We start from the raw sequence: 19,682 nt of genomic DNA on the forward strand, positions 1-19,682 counted from the left end.
ACAGTCTACATTTCTGCATGGTGATCAAGCTAAAGCTTTTCTAAATTGCTGATCTGCTTCCCTTGTTACAGATGAATACATCAGACGAGAGTCGGCAGAAGTTGCCTGGCTTAATGACAGATTGGCACAAGATTCTACACCGAGACAAACTTCGATTCTTACCAATGCACTTAGCAATTTGTCCCAAACCTTCACTGTTATGAGCTCAGATTCTGGAGCACAAATTATAAGTTACATATGGTGATTTATGAATTGAGGGGACAATAAGGATTGAAGCTGAATTTTCTACTGTACAGTAAATTTCTCTGCAAGCACCTGAAATCCATTGTTACAAAAGTGACTACTAATTTGTATAGGGCCATAAATGTATGTCCTAGCTTTCAAGCACTGTTAGCCCTGCACAAGTGAGTCTGCTGTTTTAATTGACTTCGGTGGAACTGTTTATGTGAATATGATGAGGAAAAATTTAGAATTTGGCTGAGAGAGCATTTCTCAAAGCTTGAGGCAGAATAATCATGTGTGTGTGAACAGACCTCTCAATTTTCCCTAGGTGCCTAGTTTCCAACTGAAAAAAAGGAGTGTATTAAAATATATATATATATGTGTGTATGTACCTTCTTTTCCCATATGAAAAGCAGTGGGGAGCAGCCCAATGTAGGGCTGAGTTGTGCGGGCAGTGTGACTGCTCCCAGCTGCAGTGGGATGCTCCAACCCCTCTTCCACCCTATAGTCCTGATGTGCTGTGTCTGCACATGGGGGCAGCCCACAGGGCAAATGTGCAGTGGAGCTTGAGCTGGTGGGAACGTAAGGAAGGGATTGTCCCAGGCTCCCATTCAGTGTTAGGCATCTGCATTTAGGGGAGGCATGGGGCCACTACAGCTCCACATCAGTGTGGAAGGCAGCAGACAAGTGCCCTAGTTTCTCCTGTACAACAGCTGGTTATTGTACTTCTGGGATATGCATAGTTTCCTCTGGAAGAAATCACCACGTCAAATGGGTGTCTCTTCCATATATGCATATATTTTCTCAATGGTCCTTTTGAGCCATCTAAATCCTTCATTTTATAGCATTACGTAAAATATTTGTAATGTTATTAACATGCAAGATAAGTCTAAATAAGGACAATCATTTTCTGTTTAAACGTATTTTGATCACACAGTTCACAACCAGCTTTGTGGCTCACAGTTTCACAGTACCTTATGTGTGAGAAATGATCAGAAATTTTATTTTTTGAGGTTACGATTTTAAAAACCTTTGATATTGCCCATGAAAATCAATTTCCTCTGTGGAAGTTTAGGACTTGGGAAGGGGGGTTATGCTCACATTTTTGTGAATTCGTACAGAAAAAATAAAATGACCTATGCTCCCAGAAAGTTGGCAGGTGAGTTATTAAACCACTCTCAAATCTCCTTCAGGAAGTTCATTAAAACTCTATTTGGAAATGACCAGGTGCTTGCTTCCCACAGTGCAAGAGGAAAATCTGTCACCCTGTTTAAAAAATTGTTTGGTTACTTGGGATAAAGAAATAATCATTATACCAAGCTGTGTGGTTTTGTGATGGAAAACTGTGGCTTGGTGAGAAAAGTGCCAAGGTCAATGCAATGAAAGACCCACAGTGAACTCAGACCTGATTTCAGAAGTCAGTGGTGGATGGAGGCCAGAACAAAATCTTTTCTGTGGTTCTCTTTGAAAACACTTTTTTTTTTTTTTTTTTTTTTTTAAGATTCTGGGTAAAAATAACTCTTTAGATTGCGAGTTTTTAGCTTGAAAGAATATATCTTTAGAAAAGATTTTTATATATTTTATGAGGATTTCTAATGCTGACAAAATTACCTTGTTTGACACTGGATCCTGACCTAAATACTACGGCCAAGTCAACTAACAGGAAAATAGTAGGGCTAAGCCTTTTTCATTCTTTATACTGCCAAACCACTGCCTCTTGCAATCAGGATTGATTACAAACACCCAATTAAGAGGCATTTGGAACATGATCTGAACACTAATCCTGTCTCCTTTTCTCTTTATACCTAATTATCAGCCTTAAGATGGGTATTAGCGCTTTAATTAGTAGATTTACTTTAGGAACTTCTACATAAACTAACAAATCTATACTATATGTATAAATGTACATACGTATGCACAATCTTAGAGATGTGCACGTAACATATACGTCTGTATCCAAGTTGTTCTGTATGACACATAAGTCTAGACATATACATGTGAGTGCTTGTGTATCCTGTTTTCAGACATAATTTCATTCTTTGGAAATACTACAAAAGAAAATAATTGAATTTGGTTTTACATCAGCTCTCTCTCTCTGTCATAATTATCAATGTTATAGCTTGCAATAAACTATAATTAAGAAACTAATTTTCAGCAACACGTAGGTTTTTGTTTTAATTAGATTAGCACGGGGGAGGGGAGTGAAGATGAGAGTGGGGTGGGGTTGACTGAAAGCATATTGAATGTTTCATGGTGTTAATGCCAACGATTCTGGGTTTCAGTTTAGAAAGGACTCAGCCCTCTGTTCTGAATTTGTTTCTGTGTCTGCAGAAAGGCTGAAGGATGAGGCTCATGGGAATCCATATCTGACCCTTAGATTTTTTCCTGTCTGAAGGGCATCTGGTTTTAGCACAGCAAGACAGAGTTTTCCCCACAGTTCACTTAACTGTCCGGATTAATATAAACACCTGCATCAAACTGTTGTTATAATTACACTGTGCTACATAGAGGGACCCAAATCAAGGCTCTACAGTGCCAGGCATGTACTGATGCCCACAGAGTATAAAACAGGCTCTGCATCCAGCATCTCCATTCCTAACACATACAAACACAGACATCTAGTGATGACCAGGTAGTTTGGTCACGGTTTCCCTAAAAAAATTTCCTGAGAGAACTCAAATCCAAACCACCACTCCGAAAGAAAGAATTGTTGGCCAGGTTAACAATAGAGACTTTCAGAATCTATTTATTATACTGTGTAATCAGAAAAACAATTTAATTTCCAACTTCTTTCAACTCTTATTTGGTATCAAAAGCACAATAAAATAGCAGAACTGTTTTTAGATATTGCGTCTGATACATGTATGGAAATACACACTGAATCCTGTAGCAGAGGCCAAATACTATGATTCAGAACCTTTAAGTTAAGGAAAAGTATTATCCATGTGCACACATGTGTAAGCAATAACATACTCTGACTATACTGCAACAAGTTTTATTTGCTTCCCTGATCTTGAGTACACTCTGGCCTAATTCTTTTCCTTGGCACCATTTACCACAGCCTTCCACAGAGTATCAGACAGTGGTGGTCACCAACAGCACACTAGGTGAGAAAGCCTTTCATGTACTTTAAATGAAATAGAGAAATGCTCTAGGAGTGCACCCCAGAAACATGAGATATTATACACCCCTCAAGTCCACTGCAGCAACTCTCAACCTAAATTCCACCAAAAATGCTTTTTTCTTGTTGTGTGGACTAGAATGAAGGATGATCACCTCCATCCCCTCAGTAATCCCAAATAATCTTTTAGTAGTCCCAAGCAGCTAGATGTTCCTATTGAAAGAGAGGTTTCTGAGACAGAAGAAGGGGGTGGAGAAACCACCCCTTTGGCCCTGGTGCAGCCTTTCCAGTAAGTCAGTGCTTCTCATCCTTCTCATGGCCACATCTAGCCTGATTTCGGCAGGGAGGCTGGCATATGCCAGCCTCCTGTGGTGAGGTGCTTGGTGGGGTTGTTCAAGGTATGTGGGATGGGTGATTTAGCTCATTCAAATCAAAAGACACACACGGACATGGGCATTACTCCAGCTGCCCTCAGCAGATGATGAGGGGACATTCAGACCTTTCTTACGTACCTTGTCCTGAGGCAAATGGCTAAAAGTCCAGCCCTGATGCCCAGAGGAGCAGGGCCAGGCTGTTAAAGTTGTATTTCTTGTTGAAAGCTCAGAGGCCTTAACTCATTCAGGCTTCTCTACCATGCTCAACCATGGTCAAATATTGTTCCTATCTCTCACAGGCCCAAAGTAATCTGCTCCTTTGCTGTCTCTGCTGCTTAGCTGGTGTTGTCAGCTCACTGCAGTCACCTCACTGCCTACCAAGCTCAACAGCAGCTGAGGAGAGAAAACTCTGATTATCGTTTGACATCAGCATGACTAATGCAGTTATAAAAGTCTTACAGGGCCAGTGTTCCACCTTTCTTCACAGCCAGAAAGAACGGGATACAGCTCTGCAAAAGTGGAGGACAAAATTCCCACTGCTTTCAATGATAACAAGACAGTATGGGGTCCAGACCTTGCATTGCTGCTGAGATGACCTTTGTACAGTTTTTGGGAGCAATTCAGGGCTGGAAAGCCCTGAGCCAAGCCCCAGGCACAGCTCCAGGCAGTCAGAAAGCAGCTATAATGTGTGCAGCCCTTAGTAGTTCAAAGGACCCTTCTGACACATGAAGCTTGACGGCAGCCCAGCTGTGCCCTTTGCGCACAGGTCTCCTAGGACATTACTGCATTGCCACAGCATCTCAGTGCCACCTGGGGCTCAAACTGCCTCTGCACAAGAGAAATACCAACCACAAAATCTGCAGAAAGCAGCCTTTGCCGTGTGGAGGAATGGGAACCAGGATTTAGACAAAAGTAAATGAAAGCTTAAACTTTGCAGAAACTAAAGAAAGGCTGAGCCATGCCTTGCCTTGCTCCTGTTTATTTTACCAGCCTCAGTTTGTTATACCTACAGATTTACAGCATAAATCCATTGACATTATTTAGAAATACAATGGATGGATGAATTTCTAACATCATTAAGGGCTACAGAAGTTCTGCGGGGCTACAGTTGCACTCAGTATGTCTGGCTGGCCATGTTTTTTTTCCAAACTCAAGGGTCTGGAGGAACTGCTTTCTTCTATATAAACAAACATACGTATTTTTTTGCTCTGCATTTTATAACTGACGGCAATTTCTATACAGCCCAAATCTCGTCGGTGTAACTAATTCTTGGTAAACACAATATAAAGAATAATTACCTATGACATCTCTCCTATGACTGAAATGTTCCCAAAATGGGCCAATTTTTCCACACAAATTGATTTGACAGCATTGTGTACACACCCTATAATTGTCGCGTAAGGATGATATTTATTCTATACATCTGTAAATGATGGCCCATAAAACAATTGTGCTGTGTGGTATGTCTATGAAAACCTTGTAAAACAATACAGTCAAGTCTGGCAACAAAGTCAATTATTTGTCAGTAAGAAAACCACTTTTGGGCTTTCTCTACCCAGCTCTCCACCTTTCTTAAGCCCTTTTCTTCTGAAGCTTCACATTCATTTTCTTAATGTTTTTAACCTAGTGTCTGTGAAATTTTTATTGCTCCCTAGATAATGACATCTGATCTGAATGTAACCACACACCTCTTTGCTCAGCAACATTTGTCACAAACCATTATAAATTATCATGCTGATAGTGTGCATTGCTGGGAAACCGGAAAAGTTCCATAAATTCAAAGTACTGTATCAGTGACATTCTTGTTTATTTTCTAGGTATAAAGTTTTACTGGATTCAAGATGGCTACATTTACACAGTAGGATACTTCAGCAACACGAGACTTATACAGCTTGCACCGAGTGCTGAAAAGCATTTACCACATGCAACAAACATCGCAGCATTTTAACTAATATGTAGCCATATGTTTTGTCTCTTCTATTCATTTTTACCATGTTCCTGACTAAAACAAATGCATGGATGTTATCGGAGCTTGCTTGAGAAAAGGCAAAACAGCAAACAGAAACTGGTTTTCCCTTAAAGTAAACCATAACTTCTGTTTCTTTGCCTCCTAAAGAGGAGGCATAACATTCATTAAAGTTAAAAGTTAAAAAGAGACTGTGTATTTTTTCATTACGTATTAATATTCTTGATAACAATCTGTGGTTGACATGATTGTATGTTTCCCGTTGAGACCCAGTATTTCCATTATGCTGTTGCAGTAGTTCTGACTAGAAGATTTTTTGTTAGATGAACATAGCTTGTGTGAACATATTTTTAATAATTTGCATATCTTTATTCTTCAAAACTGTGAAAGTTGAGTCCCTTGGACTGTCTCCAGAAAAACAGGATTTTTCACCATGTTTGCTTGAAAGAACTCAAATGATCATCAGAAAATCATACATATATGAATTTTATTAGGAGTCATTTGAGAAATACTTATCCATTAAAGCACAACATAATAAGTAGGTAAATCAAGTGCATATTTTTAAAACAAATCCCAGACCCTAACATACAAAGATACTCACTGCAAACAGCTTCAGTACAGCTAACACTTAGATTTGCTTCTTTTGATTCTCCTCAGAGAATCAACCTTTTACCAGTTTTACATTTCAATATGCCTAGACCTCTATATAGAGTGATATTTACAAAAGTTAGGTAAGGCCTCCTGATTTTTTTGTTGGCACTACAGAAAAAGATGGTAACCTTTCCAAAGTCATACTGTTCCCCCCCTTGGGCTCAGGGGTTCTTCTTATTAAAGTTATTTCCAACTCTAACTAAGGTATGCAATGCAATGAACAGCATTATAAAGCGGATTTTGGGAGCCAGGCCAAAAAGCTAATCTTCTCTTCTAGTCCACTTTAATTGTATGGGGCATTTTTTGTTCCCAGACATGAATTCCCCTATCTCTCATTTTCTATCTGCATTTCATATTTAAGTGCTTATTAATTTCCAGTGATAAACCTTTCAATAAGCTAGTGTGTAACCTAAATTGCACATTTCTAGATTGCACACTGAGTTGATAATAAATGAAGAATATTAGGAAATCAAAATGTACTTAGCTGCAAAACCAAAAAATCTTGTGATAGGTTTTATTGCATTAATCTCCATTTGTATGCAATATTTGGTATGAGGAATGTGAATTTTGTAAGTAGACAGTAAGATCTGAAACCACAGAGCTTGTTGACAAATTCCTGTTGCTGAAATCATTTTCTATTATTCTGGTCCTAAGGTTCTTGGCACAAACACAATCCCTCTCAAGTTAAAAAGAGCAATTTTAAATATAAGTGAAGTAGCAGCTGAGTAATTTATCATAGTCTAGAAGATTTGCATTTCAGCATAGACCAAACGACGGTAAAGTCATCACCGTCACACACTGCAAAGACAATGCAAACAACCCTGTTTAGAGACTTCCTTCCACCCACTACCATCTCATTACTGCACTGGGCCCCCTTTCAGACGAAGAAATAATGCAAGGGGGAGAGTGGACAATGAATATTGAGAAGGGAGCGATGAAGGGAGGGAGTCAATCTCTTCCCTGGACTGAGTTCAGCTCAATCTGGCACTGTTTAGCACAACACTATGCCACAAAGATTACTTGTTCCTTAAATAATTGTATGCTGTACACCACTTTACTGCTGTCAAAGACCATGTTGGTTTTATAGCGTTGGAAAAACATGTATTCTAGCAAGGAACAAAAAGGGGTTGACACTGAAATATGCTTGATTTAATTTCCTAATTTCTGTCTAAAAGACAAAGAGAGAGAGACATGAAGACATTTTTAAGCATTAGCACTGTCCCACAGAAAGAAAGTAAAATCTGTATCAAGAAGGCATGGGGAAGTGAATCATTGCCTGAGTACAGCAAATTAAAAATTAAAGAACGGGAAGTGAGCGTGTGAACATATGGTGTGAATATGAGCCACAGCTCCAACACCACAATAAAAATTCATTTTAACAAAGAGTCAGTTTAGTTTTATGAGCATAGGGTTTTCCTGCATTATCACTTGACTGTGGTACTGAAATGCTGATATATAAGAAATTATAAAAAACAACAACAAAGTGGCTAAGCACCACCACACTTCATGATTAAAGAACTTCATTTTAAGAGAAATCAATAATTATGATCTAAGTAATCTATTTATTAAATAATAGGAACAAAGGCAGGCATGGTAAAAATTAAGTGCTTGAGTACAGACCCTCTCTAAGTCCAGCACTCTAACCTCACAGCCTATTACTACCACTCCTGATGATGCTAAGCACCACTGTGCAGTACCAGAGCCTGTAAAATACTGAATACTCACATGAAATGTCAAGCACCGATGGCAACTGAGTTTAATCTCTCTCTGACATGCAGAGAAAATCTTAGCTGGTAGCATTAATAAACAATGAGTCTCTCTCGCAGTTATCAGAAGGGGGTTAAAAACCCATGATACTCAAATTTTTAAATACTGAATCATTAAAATATTTTCTTCATGAAATAAGTATTTAGAGGGTGTAGTGAAGAGGGGAGTGATCTGAACACGTGTTGTCTTGTGCAAACTATGTGGTGTCCAGTCAAAGACCTGGCGAAAAGTGGTGAACAGTGTTCTGGGAGGCTCTTACTCCCCTTCCCACTCTTGGAAATAGATGGTCAATATAAATCGGTGGGAATATAAGCGCAGAGGAGCACACGAGCCTTGTTTTTTCCCCTTCCTTCTCTCAGAGCACTACAGGAGAGTAGGAGGAGGGAAAAGAAGAGCTACTGGCTATAAAGCAGTAGCAAGGGGAGAAAGAGAGAAATAATGTCTATGGACCTGCAGTCCGCTGCACTGTAATGGGTGAGAGTAAATGCCAGACTAATCCTGCGTTAAACAGAGCTGGCAAATTACAAGGTGCCCGTTTCTGCCACAGGCTGCCAGTAGCCGTGGGGACGCAAAACGACGGAGAACCGCTCTTTAACACTTCAGAGCCTCGTTCAAAAAAAAAAAAAAAAGCAAGCAGGCAAACTCGGCGTGGCGAAAAGCGCAACCCGCGACCTCAACATCCTGCCTCTCCCCACCCCGGGGAGGCCGAAATCCAACCCGCATCCCCCGGAGCAAAAGTTGCCGAGCCTCCCTTCAGCCTCCCCTCGCCCCACGGAGGAAGCTCCGCTGGGAGGCTCCGGCAGAAGGGAGGCTGCAGCCGGCGGCGGGGCGAGCCCCGTGGAGGCCGGGGGAGCCCCCTGGAAGCCGGGGGAGCCCCGCGGAGGCCGGAGGAGCCCCGCGGAGGCCGGAGTTGGCCGTCGGAGGCCGGCAGGTGGCGCCGTGGCGCTCCGGAGCGCGGCGCCCGTACTTACTTGCAGTCGCGATCCTCCAGGTCGAAGTGGGGGTTGAAGTTGATCATGATCCTCTGGTAGGGCTCCGGGGCCTGGATCAGCCACTCGCACTTCTGGCTGGGGTGGTAGGACTGAGGGTAGCCCGGAGAGGTGAGGTACCCGGGGTTTAGTATTTTGATGGTGTCGCCACATTTGTCTGCAGTGGGAATGAAAGAGATTTGGCTTTTTTTTTTTTTTTTGCAGTTGCCCCCAGGTGAGCACCCTGCACGGCAGCCTTCTTCAAGCAAACTTTTACCGCGTGCTTACGGGCAGGCTGCGTTTTCTGAAGGACAGGGGCCTGACACTCTTTGCCCACCCGTAAACCCACCAGCAAGGAGCAGAGGATTCCCCCGCTCCTCAACTTCTAAAAGCTCCCACAAGGAAACAGTGCCCCATACAGTGTTCAATCCTCGCCTCCTCGCAGCAGTGCTAGTGCTGCCCCAGAAGGGTGTCAGAGCCTCAATTATCCCCCCGACTATAATCTGCTTAAGTATGAAGTTTTAAGGGAAGCTGGGGGTGGGGAAGCTAAAAGGCTGCCATTTGACCCCCTGTCCAGCTCCGCGAGAAGCCTGGTCTGTGTCACTGACCACTGGGATTGTCTTGGTGGATCCCCGCTCACTTGCAGCAGACCCTCCCGTTGTTTTATCAGTCCATAAATCTAGGCAGTTTGAAACTATCTGTGCTCTTCAAACCCAGGCTAGCAGAGAACAAAGTGGTTTTAGTGAAGCAGAAATCATCCACTATTTATTCCTTCAAGGAAGTTTGTTCATGCTTGGAGACTGCATCAAAGTAATGGAGCAGAACAACATCCTTTCCTCTTCCCTCTGTTCCTCCCTCCCTCCCCCCAGCAACAACAAAGGTTTATTTCTAATAACAAAATAGTTGCCAAAGTTTTCAGAGTCACTAACTGTGACTGTGAAATGTGGCATGCTGCACCTTGGTCCTTTGGCCAGTGTTGTCAAGGTTGCATTTTAAGGCTTGTGTGAAAAGTATAAAGAGACAAGAAACCCAATCTACGTGGTCACTCGCTTCACTGTCCAGTGCAGATTTGTGTTTTCACTTCATTACTACTATGGTTTTCTATATTCAAATCTTTGGGGAGGAAAAACTTTCCCCACACACTAATTGTTTACTTTTGAGTAATAAATATGATGGTAAGTTACAGACAGGAAGACTGCATTAATAAGTGAGCCTATACATCACTACATCCCCAAAATGGTACATAGGGACTGCAATGCTATATCTAATACCCTCCCTGTGAAAGCAAAATGGCACTTTGCTCTCAGCATGAATTTATAAATGTAAGGGATTTTATTGTAGGAAAACCAGGTCAAATGGAAATGAATGAAGAAGTATACATCAAAAATGCATAAAGCTACACACTGTATAGATATTATTTGCTGTAAATTAAGAGGGAAGGCGATGATCCATACTCAGCTGTGTGGTCCACAATCAGATATCGCTAAGCATGTTGCTGGGAATGGCTATCTTATTTATTTCTGCTTTGCCTTTAAAAAACAGACTGTTTTCCTGTAACCAGAACAAAAGGCGCTGCAGCTCAAAGCTCAAAAGCTGTCACTGGTGATCTTGCTAATCCGCTGTCTGGGGCTCTCAGGGAATCTTGCCTTTTCCTCCCTGTGTAAGCACACTCGGAAAGTGATCCTGTCTCATTAAGCCCACTCCAGCCCTGCAAACAACATGGCAGAGTCTGGCATCTGTTAAATGCCTGAAATAAAGCAGTGCTGCTTCTAGTCACTTGACAGAGTCACTTCAGAGGACACTAAGGTGGACTTGCTACCACCAGCGCTCCTTAATCTGCGACTTCTGGGAAAGTGACAGTGTAATAAGATAATGCGGTCTGCTAGACTCCCTGGCTCTGTGCAATCTCTCTCACACTTGATTAAGAAGAGCAGTTTCTAATGACTTTGGACCATTAGCTCTAAATAAGGTTAATGAATTAATTTAGCAGACACTAGTGCTGGACGTAGGTGAAGGTGGCATCAGTGGGTCTGGGAGGTTATGGAGGAGGCTGATGGCCTGGATGACACCAGCAGGGCCACCACGTTAACTGCTCATACTGGAGGCTGCTGCCCAGCACCCTGCCCCACTCCCCTTCTTCCAAAGGGAAGAAATGAACAACAGGAACGCAGGATGCCCCTCATAGGGTGCAGGGCTTGGGGCACTCCTGGATGATGTAGGACCGGGGGGTGGCTGCCCGTGCCCCCCACCTGCCTGGGGTGAGGGAAGCGCTCCCGGAGCATCCCCGTGCCCGGCTCGGCGCACGCCTCTGACGCCTTCACTCCCGTGCCACGGCGCTGGGGGAGGCTCGTCCAGATTAAATTAAGCAGCCTCCTCAAAACATATTGGGAAAGAGATTAACTTCCATCATAAAACACGCAATTTTAATACTCTCTGTTACACGACACTCCACTTGCGGTCTCTTATTAAAACAATATACCAGCCTAAGTGGAGGGTGCTCTCTTCTTTTAATTACTTTGATTGAAAACCCAGTCAGGCAAAAGTAAATATTTGATAATTAGTTAATAATAATTGCACAGGATCTGCCGGGAAAGGAAAACTCACACGAGCTGTTTCGCGTGCGAGAGCTAAACGTCAAGCAGTCCTACAATTAGACCGTCTTTAAAAATGCATCATGCAGTAGAAGATTCACGGTGCCCAGGCATTGTGCAGGCAAGGAGGAGCGCGGTGCTTTTAATTAGTTGTGTTTTCGAGGACTGCCAGATAGTAAACTAAGCTACATCAGTCATGTGTTACGGGATTTCTCTCTGAGACGAGAGTCTTGAGCCTTCACAGAGAGGCTCAGCTTCTCTCTTGGCACCGTGCAAGTTGCACGTAAACTGCAGACTTCGCAAAGGGGTAGGCGAGAGGGCTCTCCGTCTGAGGTCTGCCCGCAGGTACACAGACAGCTAGTAGCAGGCACGGTACTCTGAAATACTACGCTTTGGAGAAAAAAAAAAAGAAAGGGGGAAGAAAGAGCCTTCCTTTCTAAATGCTCATTATCTCTCAGATATCGGAGGCGAGACTTATTTAATTGCCTATGGGAGGAACCACTACGAAGGTAATTGGCCGTCCTGAGCTTGCGAGAACGGGCACCCCGCTTGATACGACGACCCCAAAGAGCGGAAAATAAAGTCGGCGGCCGTAGCCGGCCGGGGGGCACCGGGGCTCGGACCCCGCCGACTCCGACCTCGGGTACAAAGTTCCCCGCTACCGGGCGCGGGTCGGGGCCGGCCCCGGGGCCGCCGGGCCCCGTCGCCAGCCCTCGGTTCCCCAGGCTGAGACCCGAAGTCGTCCCCCCCCCGTGGCACTTACCGCTTCGCGGAGCCCCGGCGAGGGTGAAGGTGAGGGCTGCGCAGTGCAGGAAAAGTCCCCAATCCATTTTCCCTTCCGAGAGCAGGGAGAGGATGAATGATAATAACAATAAAAAAAAAAAAAAAGCCCTCCACGCACAACTCTTCCTAGGTCTTAAATCCTTCGGCCGGAGCGAGGAGCAGAAAGCACGGTCCGCAAGGGCAGTCCCCGGGGCAGAGGGAGGCTGGCTTCTCTTTCCGTGCCTCAAGTCGCCCGCATCCTGTCATTCAGCTCCGGCTCCCTCTCCCTTTCCCCACACTTGTTCCTTCTCCAGGCGCCGCTGCCCCTGCCATTCCCAGCGAGACTACAAAGCCAAATGAAAGCGAGTGGATATAAAAAAAAAAAAAAGGAAAAAAAAAAAAAAAAAAACAACAAACACACAAACAAGACAGACAAAAATCCCGGCGGCTCCTGCTTGCACCTCGGGGCGGGCTCCGGGGAGTGCTCTGCGGAGGGGAGAGAAGGAGAGGAGAGCGGCGGTGAACGGGGACGGGCGCCGGAGTTTGGCAAAGTGCGGCCCCCCCCGCCTGCCCCGCTCCCCGATGCGGCGCCGCCGCGGCTCCCCGGGGGTCGGCGGTGCCCGGCGGTGCCCGGGGGCTGGGGCTGGGGCCGGCCCCGCACTCACCTGCCCCGGTGGGGAGCGAGCGGGCGGGCGCGGCGCTGCCGCGGGGAGTCCCGGCCGGCCGGGGAAGGGGGAAGCGGCCGGGCGGCTCCTGCTCGCAGCCTGAGGAAGAGGAGCGCAACTCAGCGGCAATAAGAGAGGCCGAGGAGCCGCCGTCTCCCAAGCCCCAGTCCCCTCCCCCTCCCCGCCCTCCTTCTCCTCCTCCTCCTCCTTCTCCTTCTCCTCCTCAGCCCCCCAAGACATCGGCAGCGCGGAAGAGCAGCCGAACAAACAGGGCACAGCCCCAGCCCTGGCACCCAGCAGGGGCGGGGGCCGCGGAGGTGATCAAGGAGGGGGGGAGAGGAGCGGCCTCCCCGCCCCGACAGGTAGCGCCGAGCCGGCCGGGGGCACCCACCTGCGCCCCGTTGGCTCCTGTGTGGCTCCTCGCAGCCGTGCCGTGTCGAGCCGTGCCCCCACGCCCACATCCCTTGTCTGCACTCCCCTCCGTGGCGCCCCGTCCCTGCCTCCTTCCCCCCACCCCCTCCCCAGCCCCACGCGTGTCCCCGCCGAGCCCCCGCTGTCCCCCCGTGGGGCACCGCCATGCCCTGCCCTGCCGAGCCGCGGGGTGCTGGCGGCGCTGCTGGGGCTGAGCTGTGGGGACGCACCCCCTGGGGGAGCCTCGGGTTGTGGGCTCGCCCGGACCCACCTGCATCTCCGGGGGGGGGGGCACTTTCCCACACCCTCTGCCTCCCAACCTCCTTCCCATCCCCGTTGTCACCCAGTCTGGCTGTCACCAGTCTGTCCATCTCCCCCAGGAGCTGAGGAGTGGCCAGGGTCCCCCTGCTCCCCAGGGAGGCTATGTAGCACATCAGGGAGGGCAATCTGCCTTCTGAGCAATCCCTCCAAGCTGGCACCAGCGGATGGGCACCAGTGAGCTTCAAATCATGCTGCATTTGCCTGCTTACCGACGATGGGGCACGTCCCTCCCGTGCCCCATTGCCCTGCCTTACAGGCTGCCCCTGCACCCTGGGAGTTATTACCTAGCTGAACCTGACCGCTTCTTTTATGTGGAGCGCCTTGAGCTCCCACTGCGTGGAGGCAATTCGGTCACTGGGGTAGGGGTTAGACGAAGAGCTTGAAGGCTGAAAGCTGAAACACGGCGTTAAATGGTCCCCAAAGAAGGGTCTGCACTACGAAAATGACCTGCGGCCAGCAGTGGATGTCAGCCACTCTCATCTCCCACAGCAGAGTTTGAAAACAATTGTAACTGGTGCACAGCTGAGGAAAACTGTTAATGCTTCGACAGAAAAAGGGCCTGTTAGAGGACCTGCTCTGCAAGGAGGCTTTCTGAAGGATGCAGAGGGAAAAAAGCCGGGCTTTGCTGGGGCAGGGTCACCCCCACCAGTGCAGCCACAGCAGTAAATCTCTGTCTGCTCTGAAGATGTAACCATGTTTGAAATAATTTTCAAACATAGCTGTAAGTCTGCAGCCACACAGATTAACTACAAATGTGTTACATCTGTGTTCAGAAATCGTACACAGATTCAGCCTCCTCCATCCTTTTGTCTCCAGCCCTGAGTCTAAGCCTTCCACTCTCACTCTCCCTCGCTGCCCTTTTGAAGCCCCGACTTTAAGGTCAGCTGAAGTCTGGAGATTAAGTCTGTAGGAAATCTGTCTGCTGCTTTCATACTGCACACTCTCTCATCACTACTTTCTGAATTTTTGCCAGCCACTCCTGCTCTCCTCTGTGATTGCAGTTCTGCAATATCATGCACTAAAGCACAGTTTGATCCTGTTACATTCTCTGCACACTTCATCCTCTCCTTCCTCAACCTCCGACCTTGCTCATGGCCATGCCCATATCCATGCCCATGTCCATGTGTCCATGCCTCCAGACAGGCCGTGCTCTTTGCCTGGAAACCAGGCAGGCTGGAGATAGTCAGACTGACTTACTTCAGGCTCATTTCCCTGTCTTTAGGCAGTCTCTCGATCGTCACATACAATACCTATGCACTTCTGTGATTGATTGGGATATATACATTCTGGGCAGCACATTAAGCCCTCTTTCTGTTTTACTCTTAGTGAAGTAACCAGAATAAGGGAGAAGGTGAGAAGTAACAGTGGTCTCTGATTATTAAAACTCTCATGCTGCTGGACAGTCCTTGAGATAAATTGGTCCTGTCCAATGTGTGCACATCGTAGTCTGCATCGACTGAGTGACAATATACACTTTAAAGTACATCTGTTTTTAAATTCTGAAGTTACCTGCTGATGATAGCTAATTGGTGTATATGCAAGCGTATACATACATATTAGCTTTAAAAATAAACAAAAAACAGTCTCAGAAGCCACTATTAATTTTGTAAGAGAAAAGTAGCAGGTAGATACCCAGAGACTGTGTGTATTGTGAATTACAGATGGCTCTCTTGCCATCATTAACATTATCTTGTTGGGTGGTATCTATGGATCTGAAGAGAGGGAATACCCATTCCCTGTTGTAAAGATGCTCCAAACAAACAAAGCAACAAACTAACCAACAGTGGCATTTTTTCCATTTGTTTCCATATCAGATTAAAATGTCACCTTCTGCAGATGTGGGCATAGTGTGCTGCTAGCTAGTGTGCATTTTTAAGATATTCCATTATCTGAAAGAAAAATTAAATACTTAAATACTGACAGAACATGTACATTAGTGAGGATGGTACAATGTGATAAATTGTAAGACTAATGATGAAAGTTGCTTTTATCACCTCAGCCTCCCTAGTAACTGCTAATCCATATACCAAGGCTTACTTCAGTGTGCTCAGGTCTCACGTATCAGCGCTTCCTTCTCCTGCACATAGAGAAGTGTACAAGGCCACAAAGACAACCAGACAGGGATGGCCTCTGTTGTGGCCCACGAAGGAGGACTTCTTTTCCTCAGCACTCTGTGGACATTCTGGGTTTCCCACCAGGACTGTTTTTTTTTTTTTTTCCTCTTGAATTCTCAAAGCCTAGGAAGTATAGCAGAGTCTGGTACATTAATGTTCTTCATTAATGTTCTTTCTTATCATGATGTGAATGGCATTGGTCTAGTTTTTCTACCCATCTTTTTCCTTCTGGTTCATGGACACAGGCGCATGTATCTTCCATGTGTGAGTTGCCCTGAAATGATGAGCGAAGACATTCTATCCTTGGTTTACACATATTTATCTGAAAATGTTTAATCTTTAATCATCTTGAATATAAACTGGCATCAACTGAAACATTCAGAAGTTTCTTTTTATAATCCACTTCTCACATTTTAGTCACGGTATTTTAGGTCCTGCTCCTGCAACTGCTTACATATTTGTTCAGCTCTCCATTTTCACGTCAGTAATGGGATTTTATGGCAAAGATGAGTTAGTGTTACAAAGACTGAATCTGAATCCAGTGTGTGTAAAAGCTAATGGAGTGGCAGGCTCTGGGGTTTGGGTTCAGGCCCATCTTTGCTTTATAATTTGACTTGGTGCTTATGTTTTTTTTTGAAGATTGTCTGCACTTCTGTTATAAACCTGTTTCTCAGGAAGTTTATAATTCAGCCATAAAAATATTTGCCTTGAGCTAAATCATGTAATATAAAACTTAAAATTCCAAAGGAAAAAACAGTTTCCCATTTTAACAATAGCAGAACAGAGCAACTTTGATGTTTACTCCTTTATGCTCTCATATAGTACAGTAATGCATTTAATTAAAAACTAAGTCTGGCAAATGATTAATCTATGGCCAAAGACACCTTTATTTGGTATTGTTTTGAAAAAGAAACACAACAAATTAAACCCATCCATATTATTAGATGCCTGAAAATTAAGACTTCCTACAAATATTTAGGGGAGAAGTAGAAGTGCATTTGCTTTATGACTAGTACCTGCTAATGTCTTCATATATGTAGTCTGGTACTCATTTATAATTGCCTTTCTAATGTTTTCCTTTTCTTTCACTTATCTTCCCCAAGAATCTCTCCCAAATTAGACTTCTGTTTCATCTCCTCTCCTGTTGCTTTGACCATGTGAATCACTACTTGGCTTCCCATAGCTTGGTGTACTGAACTGAAGGTATTTATCCTTATCTTTAAGATCTGACATACATTTTCTCTTGTCTATATCTCTCCGCTCTCAACTGTTTTATCTCCTACATCTTTTATCCTCCTACTCAGTCTCTCACACCCAACGCTTTTTCACCTCATCCTCTCACGTTACACCTCTTATCCACACACAACCACATGTATCTAAATGATCCTTCCTCTTTCACCACTCATCTTATCCTCTTCCACATTACCAGTGCAAATACTTTTTAAAAAATAATATATATAATCCAAACCATCTGATTTATACATTATTTAAACTTACACATGGCCATATATTGCAAGATATACTTAGATTCATTTTCATTTGTATTACCTCCCCATTGACTACATTGTTAGGATTAGAGTGACTTTCCAAATATCTTACCAAACTCCTTGGAATCACTACTGTGGCATCTCACATATGCCTTATCAAAACATGTTCATCATCCTGTTTAAACACATTCCACTCCAACAAATTAAGACAATCCAAAGTTTTTTAGCTGATTTTCTGATTATCAAAAATCAAACATTTTCATCTGTGTCAAAAGCAAGTCATCAGACATATCACTCTATTCCCATTTCCTTTTTGACAAGCTCCTCAGGTCTCTCCTAGGTTTAATCCTTCTTCTGCCTGCAGTACTGTGGCTGCCAGATCCACATGATAACATGGTCAACACCATGTTATCCAGGCTGCCCCACTCCTTTTCTGTTCTTCAGTAATACTTGCATGTTCTCAGTGTTACTTGCTTTTTCTCTGAAATAGGAAGTAGGGGATATACACAGCATGAAAGTGTATTTATGGTAGTGTGCTTTCTAATAATGTCCATTGAAATCAAGGGGTTCTGAAATAGCTCTTTCTGTGATGAAGGAAATAATACGTACCAAATCAACTGATATGGACTAAGAATCTGATTATATTTTTACTGAAGGCAATGACAAAATCCCACTGACTTCAAAGAAGAAAAGAAGGCCCTGAACAGTGATAATGGACCCTTAGATTATAAACTTGTTTTATCAACTTCAGTTTCTTCCATTTGGTTGCACAATGGGTATATCAATGTCTGTGTTTACACTAAGATAACCACCGCAAAAAGCCAAAATAACAGTTCCTTTCAAAACAAGGCTTTGCTAGACTGAAGGTCTATAATCATTAAGAAGGTGAAAATACTGTTAGATGTATCTTTGTATTTCTTGTCTTGCTTTGTGTTTGGCTGGAAAATTGGTGTCCTGCTCATGTAATCTATTCATCTGTACAGGTCCATATAATTAGATCATATTATTGGAAATTATATTCACTACTTTATATGTTACATCTGATAGAATAATACTAGGAAGGGTGCAATGTTATTAGGGAAATGGAAGCTGTCACAGCGGTGCTGCATGGTTGTCATGCACCTCCTTTAGCTACAATGCAGCAATCACTGTAAACAAGCAGTCGCACTGCATTCATTACAGATCGGATTCCTTTTCTCATTCATCTCTCATCTTTCTCAAGAGATGTTCCCTATCACAATTTCCTTTGTCACTTATTACAGCTGATGTTAAATGGCTTTTCAGCTAAATGCTTGTTTGGATTATTTATTAACTAGAGAACATTTACATTGGCATACTTTGATGTTATACATGGAATGGAGGACCCATTTGTAGACTATAGTGGATTAACTAGAAATTCAGGGAATTGTATTCAAAGAGCTTAATTTTCAGGCAGTGGATTGCCTCCAATTGGTTAGCTTCATTTGAGGAAACAGAAGCAACAGATAACACATAGATTTTTACTCCAGAGTTTACATATAGCAGTAGGAATATTATTCAAATAAATGAAATAGAATAAGTTTATGTATCTACTGCCATTGGTCTTGTACCTCAAGAATATGGACTGAAATCTGGAAGGAGCTTTAAGGATCTACATGGGTTAATTGTGTTTCAGTCCAGGAGCTGAAATTGAAAAGCAAGAAACATAACTGATCTGATCAAATGGGTTCATATTCAGAATGTTGGTTTCTTTAGTATTTTCTTCTTATTGCTATGTCTGTAGAAAAATTGCTCTGAAATGATGTGTCTCATAAAATTGCTTTGAAAAAATAAAATACAACAAAGTAACATTTTTTTTTGTAACTTTACAAAGAGAATCCAGTTAAAGCAAAGAGATATTTTGGCTATGGAATAAGGGTGGGTAGGCAATCTTTTTATATTGAATCTGTGGGGTGCAGAAGATGGATGTAAGAGAAACCCAATGGAGTGACAGAATATTGGACTCCCCAGACAGAAAAAGAAGAAAAAATAAAGTAAATGAAAGAGAGTCTGAAGAAGGACTGACTGTATAGGAAGTTATGTTTTAAAATGCATCACCTATTGTGTTTGTTCTCCCTCCTGACTTTTCTACTGCAGTTTCATCAGTATTGGGACCATTCACTTGCCAATAAAGTTACCCGAAGAACTCCTGTTTTGACTTAAACAGTATTTTTTGCCTAATTTATGGAAAAAAAGGGTTTCCAAAGAAGCTTCCACAATAACCAAAGCAAGTTTTAACACTTC

At 43.8% G+C, this 19,682-nt stretch overlaps 1 protein-coding gene across 4 annotated transcripts in view; it reads right to left on the reverse strand.

Annotated features, from left to right (window-relative positions):
• NRP1 (neuropilin 1) overlaps nucleotides 1-12,884 on the reverse strand; it is a 115,753-nt gene extending 102,869 nt beyond the window's left edge. For 3 of the 4 annotated variants that reach the window (XM_027450532.3, XM_027450531.3, XM_038173580.2), the window contains exons 1-2: nucleotides 12,424-12,828; nucleotides 9,073-9,247 (exon numbers count right to left, since the gene is read on the reverse strand). In XM_027450532.3, the coding sequence (XP_027306333.1) occupies nucleotides 9,073-9,247; nucleotides 12,424-12,490 (242 nt within the window). In that variant the 5' untranslated portion in view covers nucleotides 12,491-12,828. Of the gene's footprint in view, nucleotides 1-9,072; nucleotides 9,248-12,423 lie in introns of all 4 variants that reach the window. The other variant, XM_027450533.3, reaches the window with a different exon arrangement.
• Nucleotides 12,885-19,682: the final 6,798 nt, after the last annotated feature.

Source organism: Anas platyrhynchos, chromosome 2 (assembly GCF_047663525.1).
Source record: "Anas platyrhynchos isolate ZD024472 breed Pekin duck chromosome 2, IASCAAS_PekinDuck_T2T, whole genome shotgun sequence".
NCBI classification, from domain to species: Eukaryota; Metazoa; Chordata; class Aves; order Anseriformes; family Anatidae; genus Anas; species Anas platyrhynchos.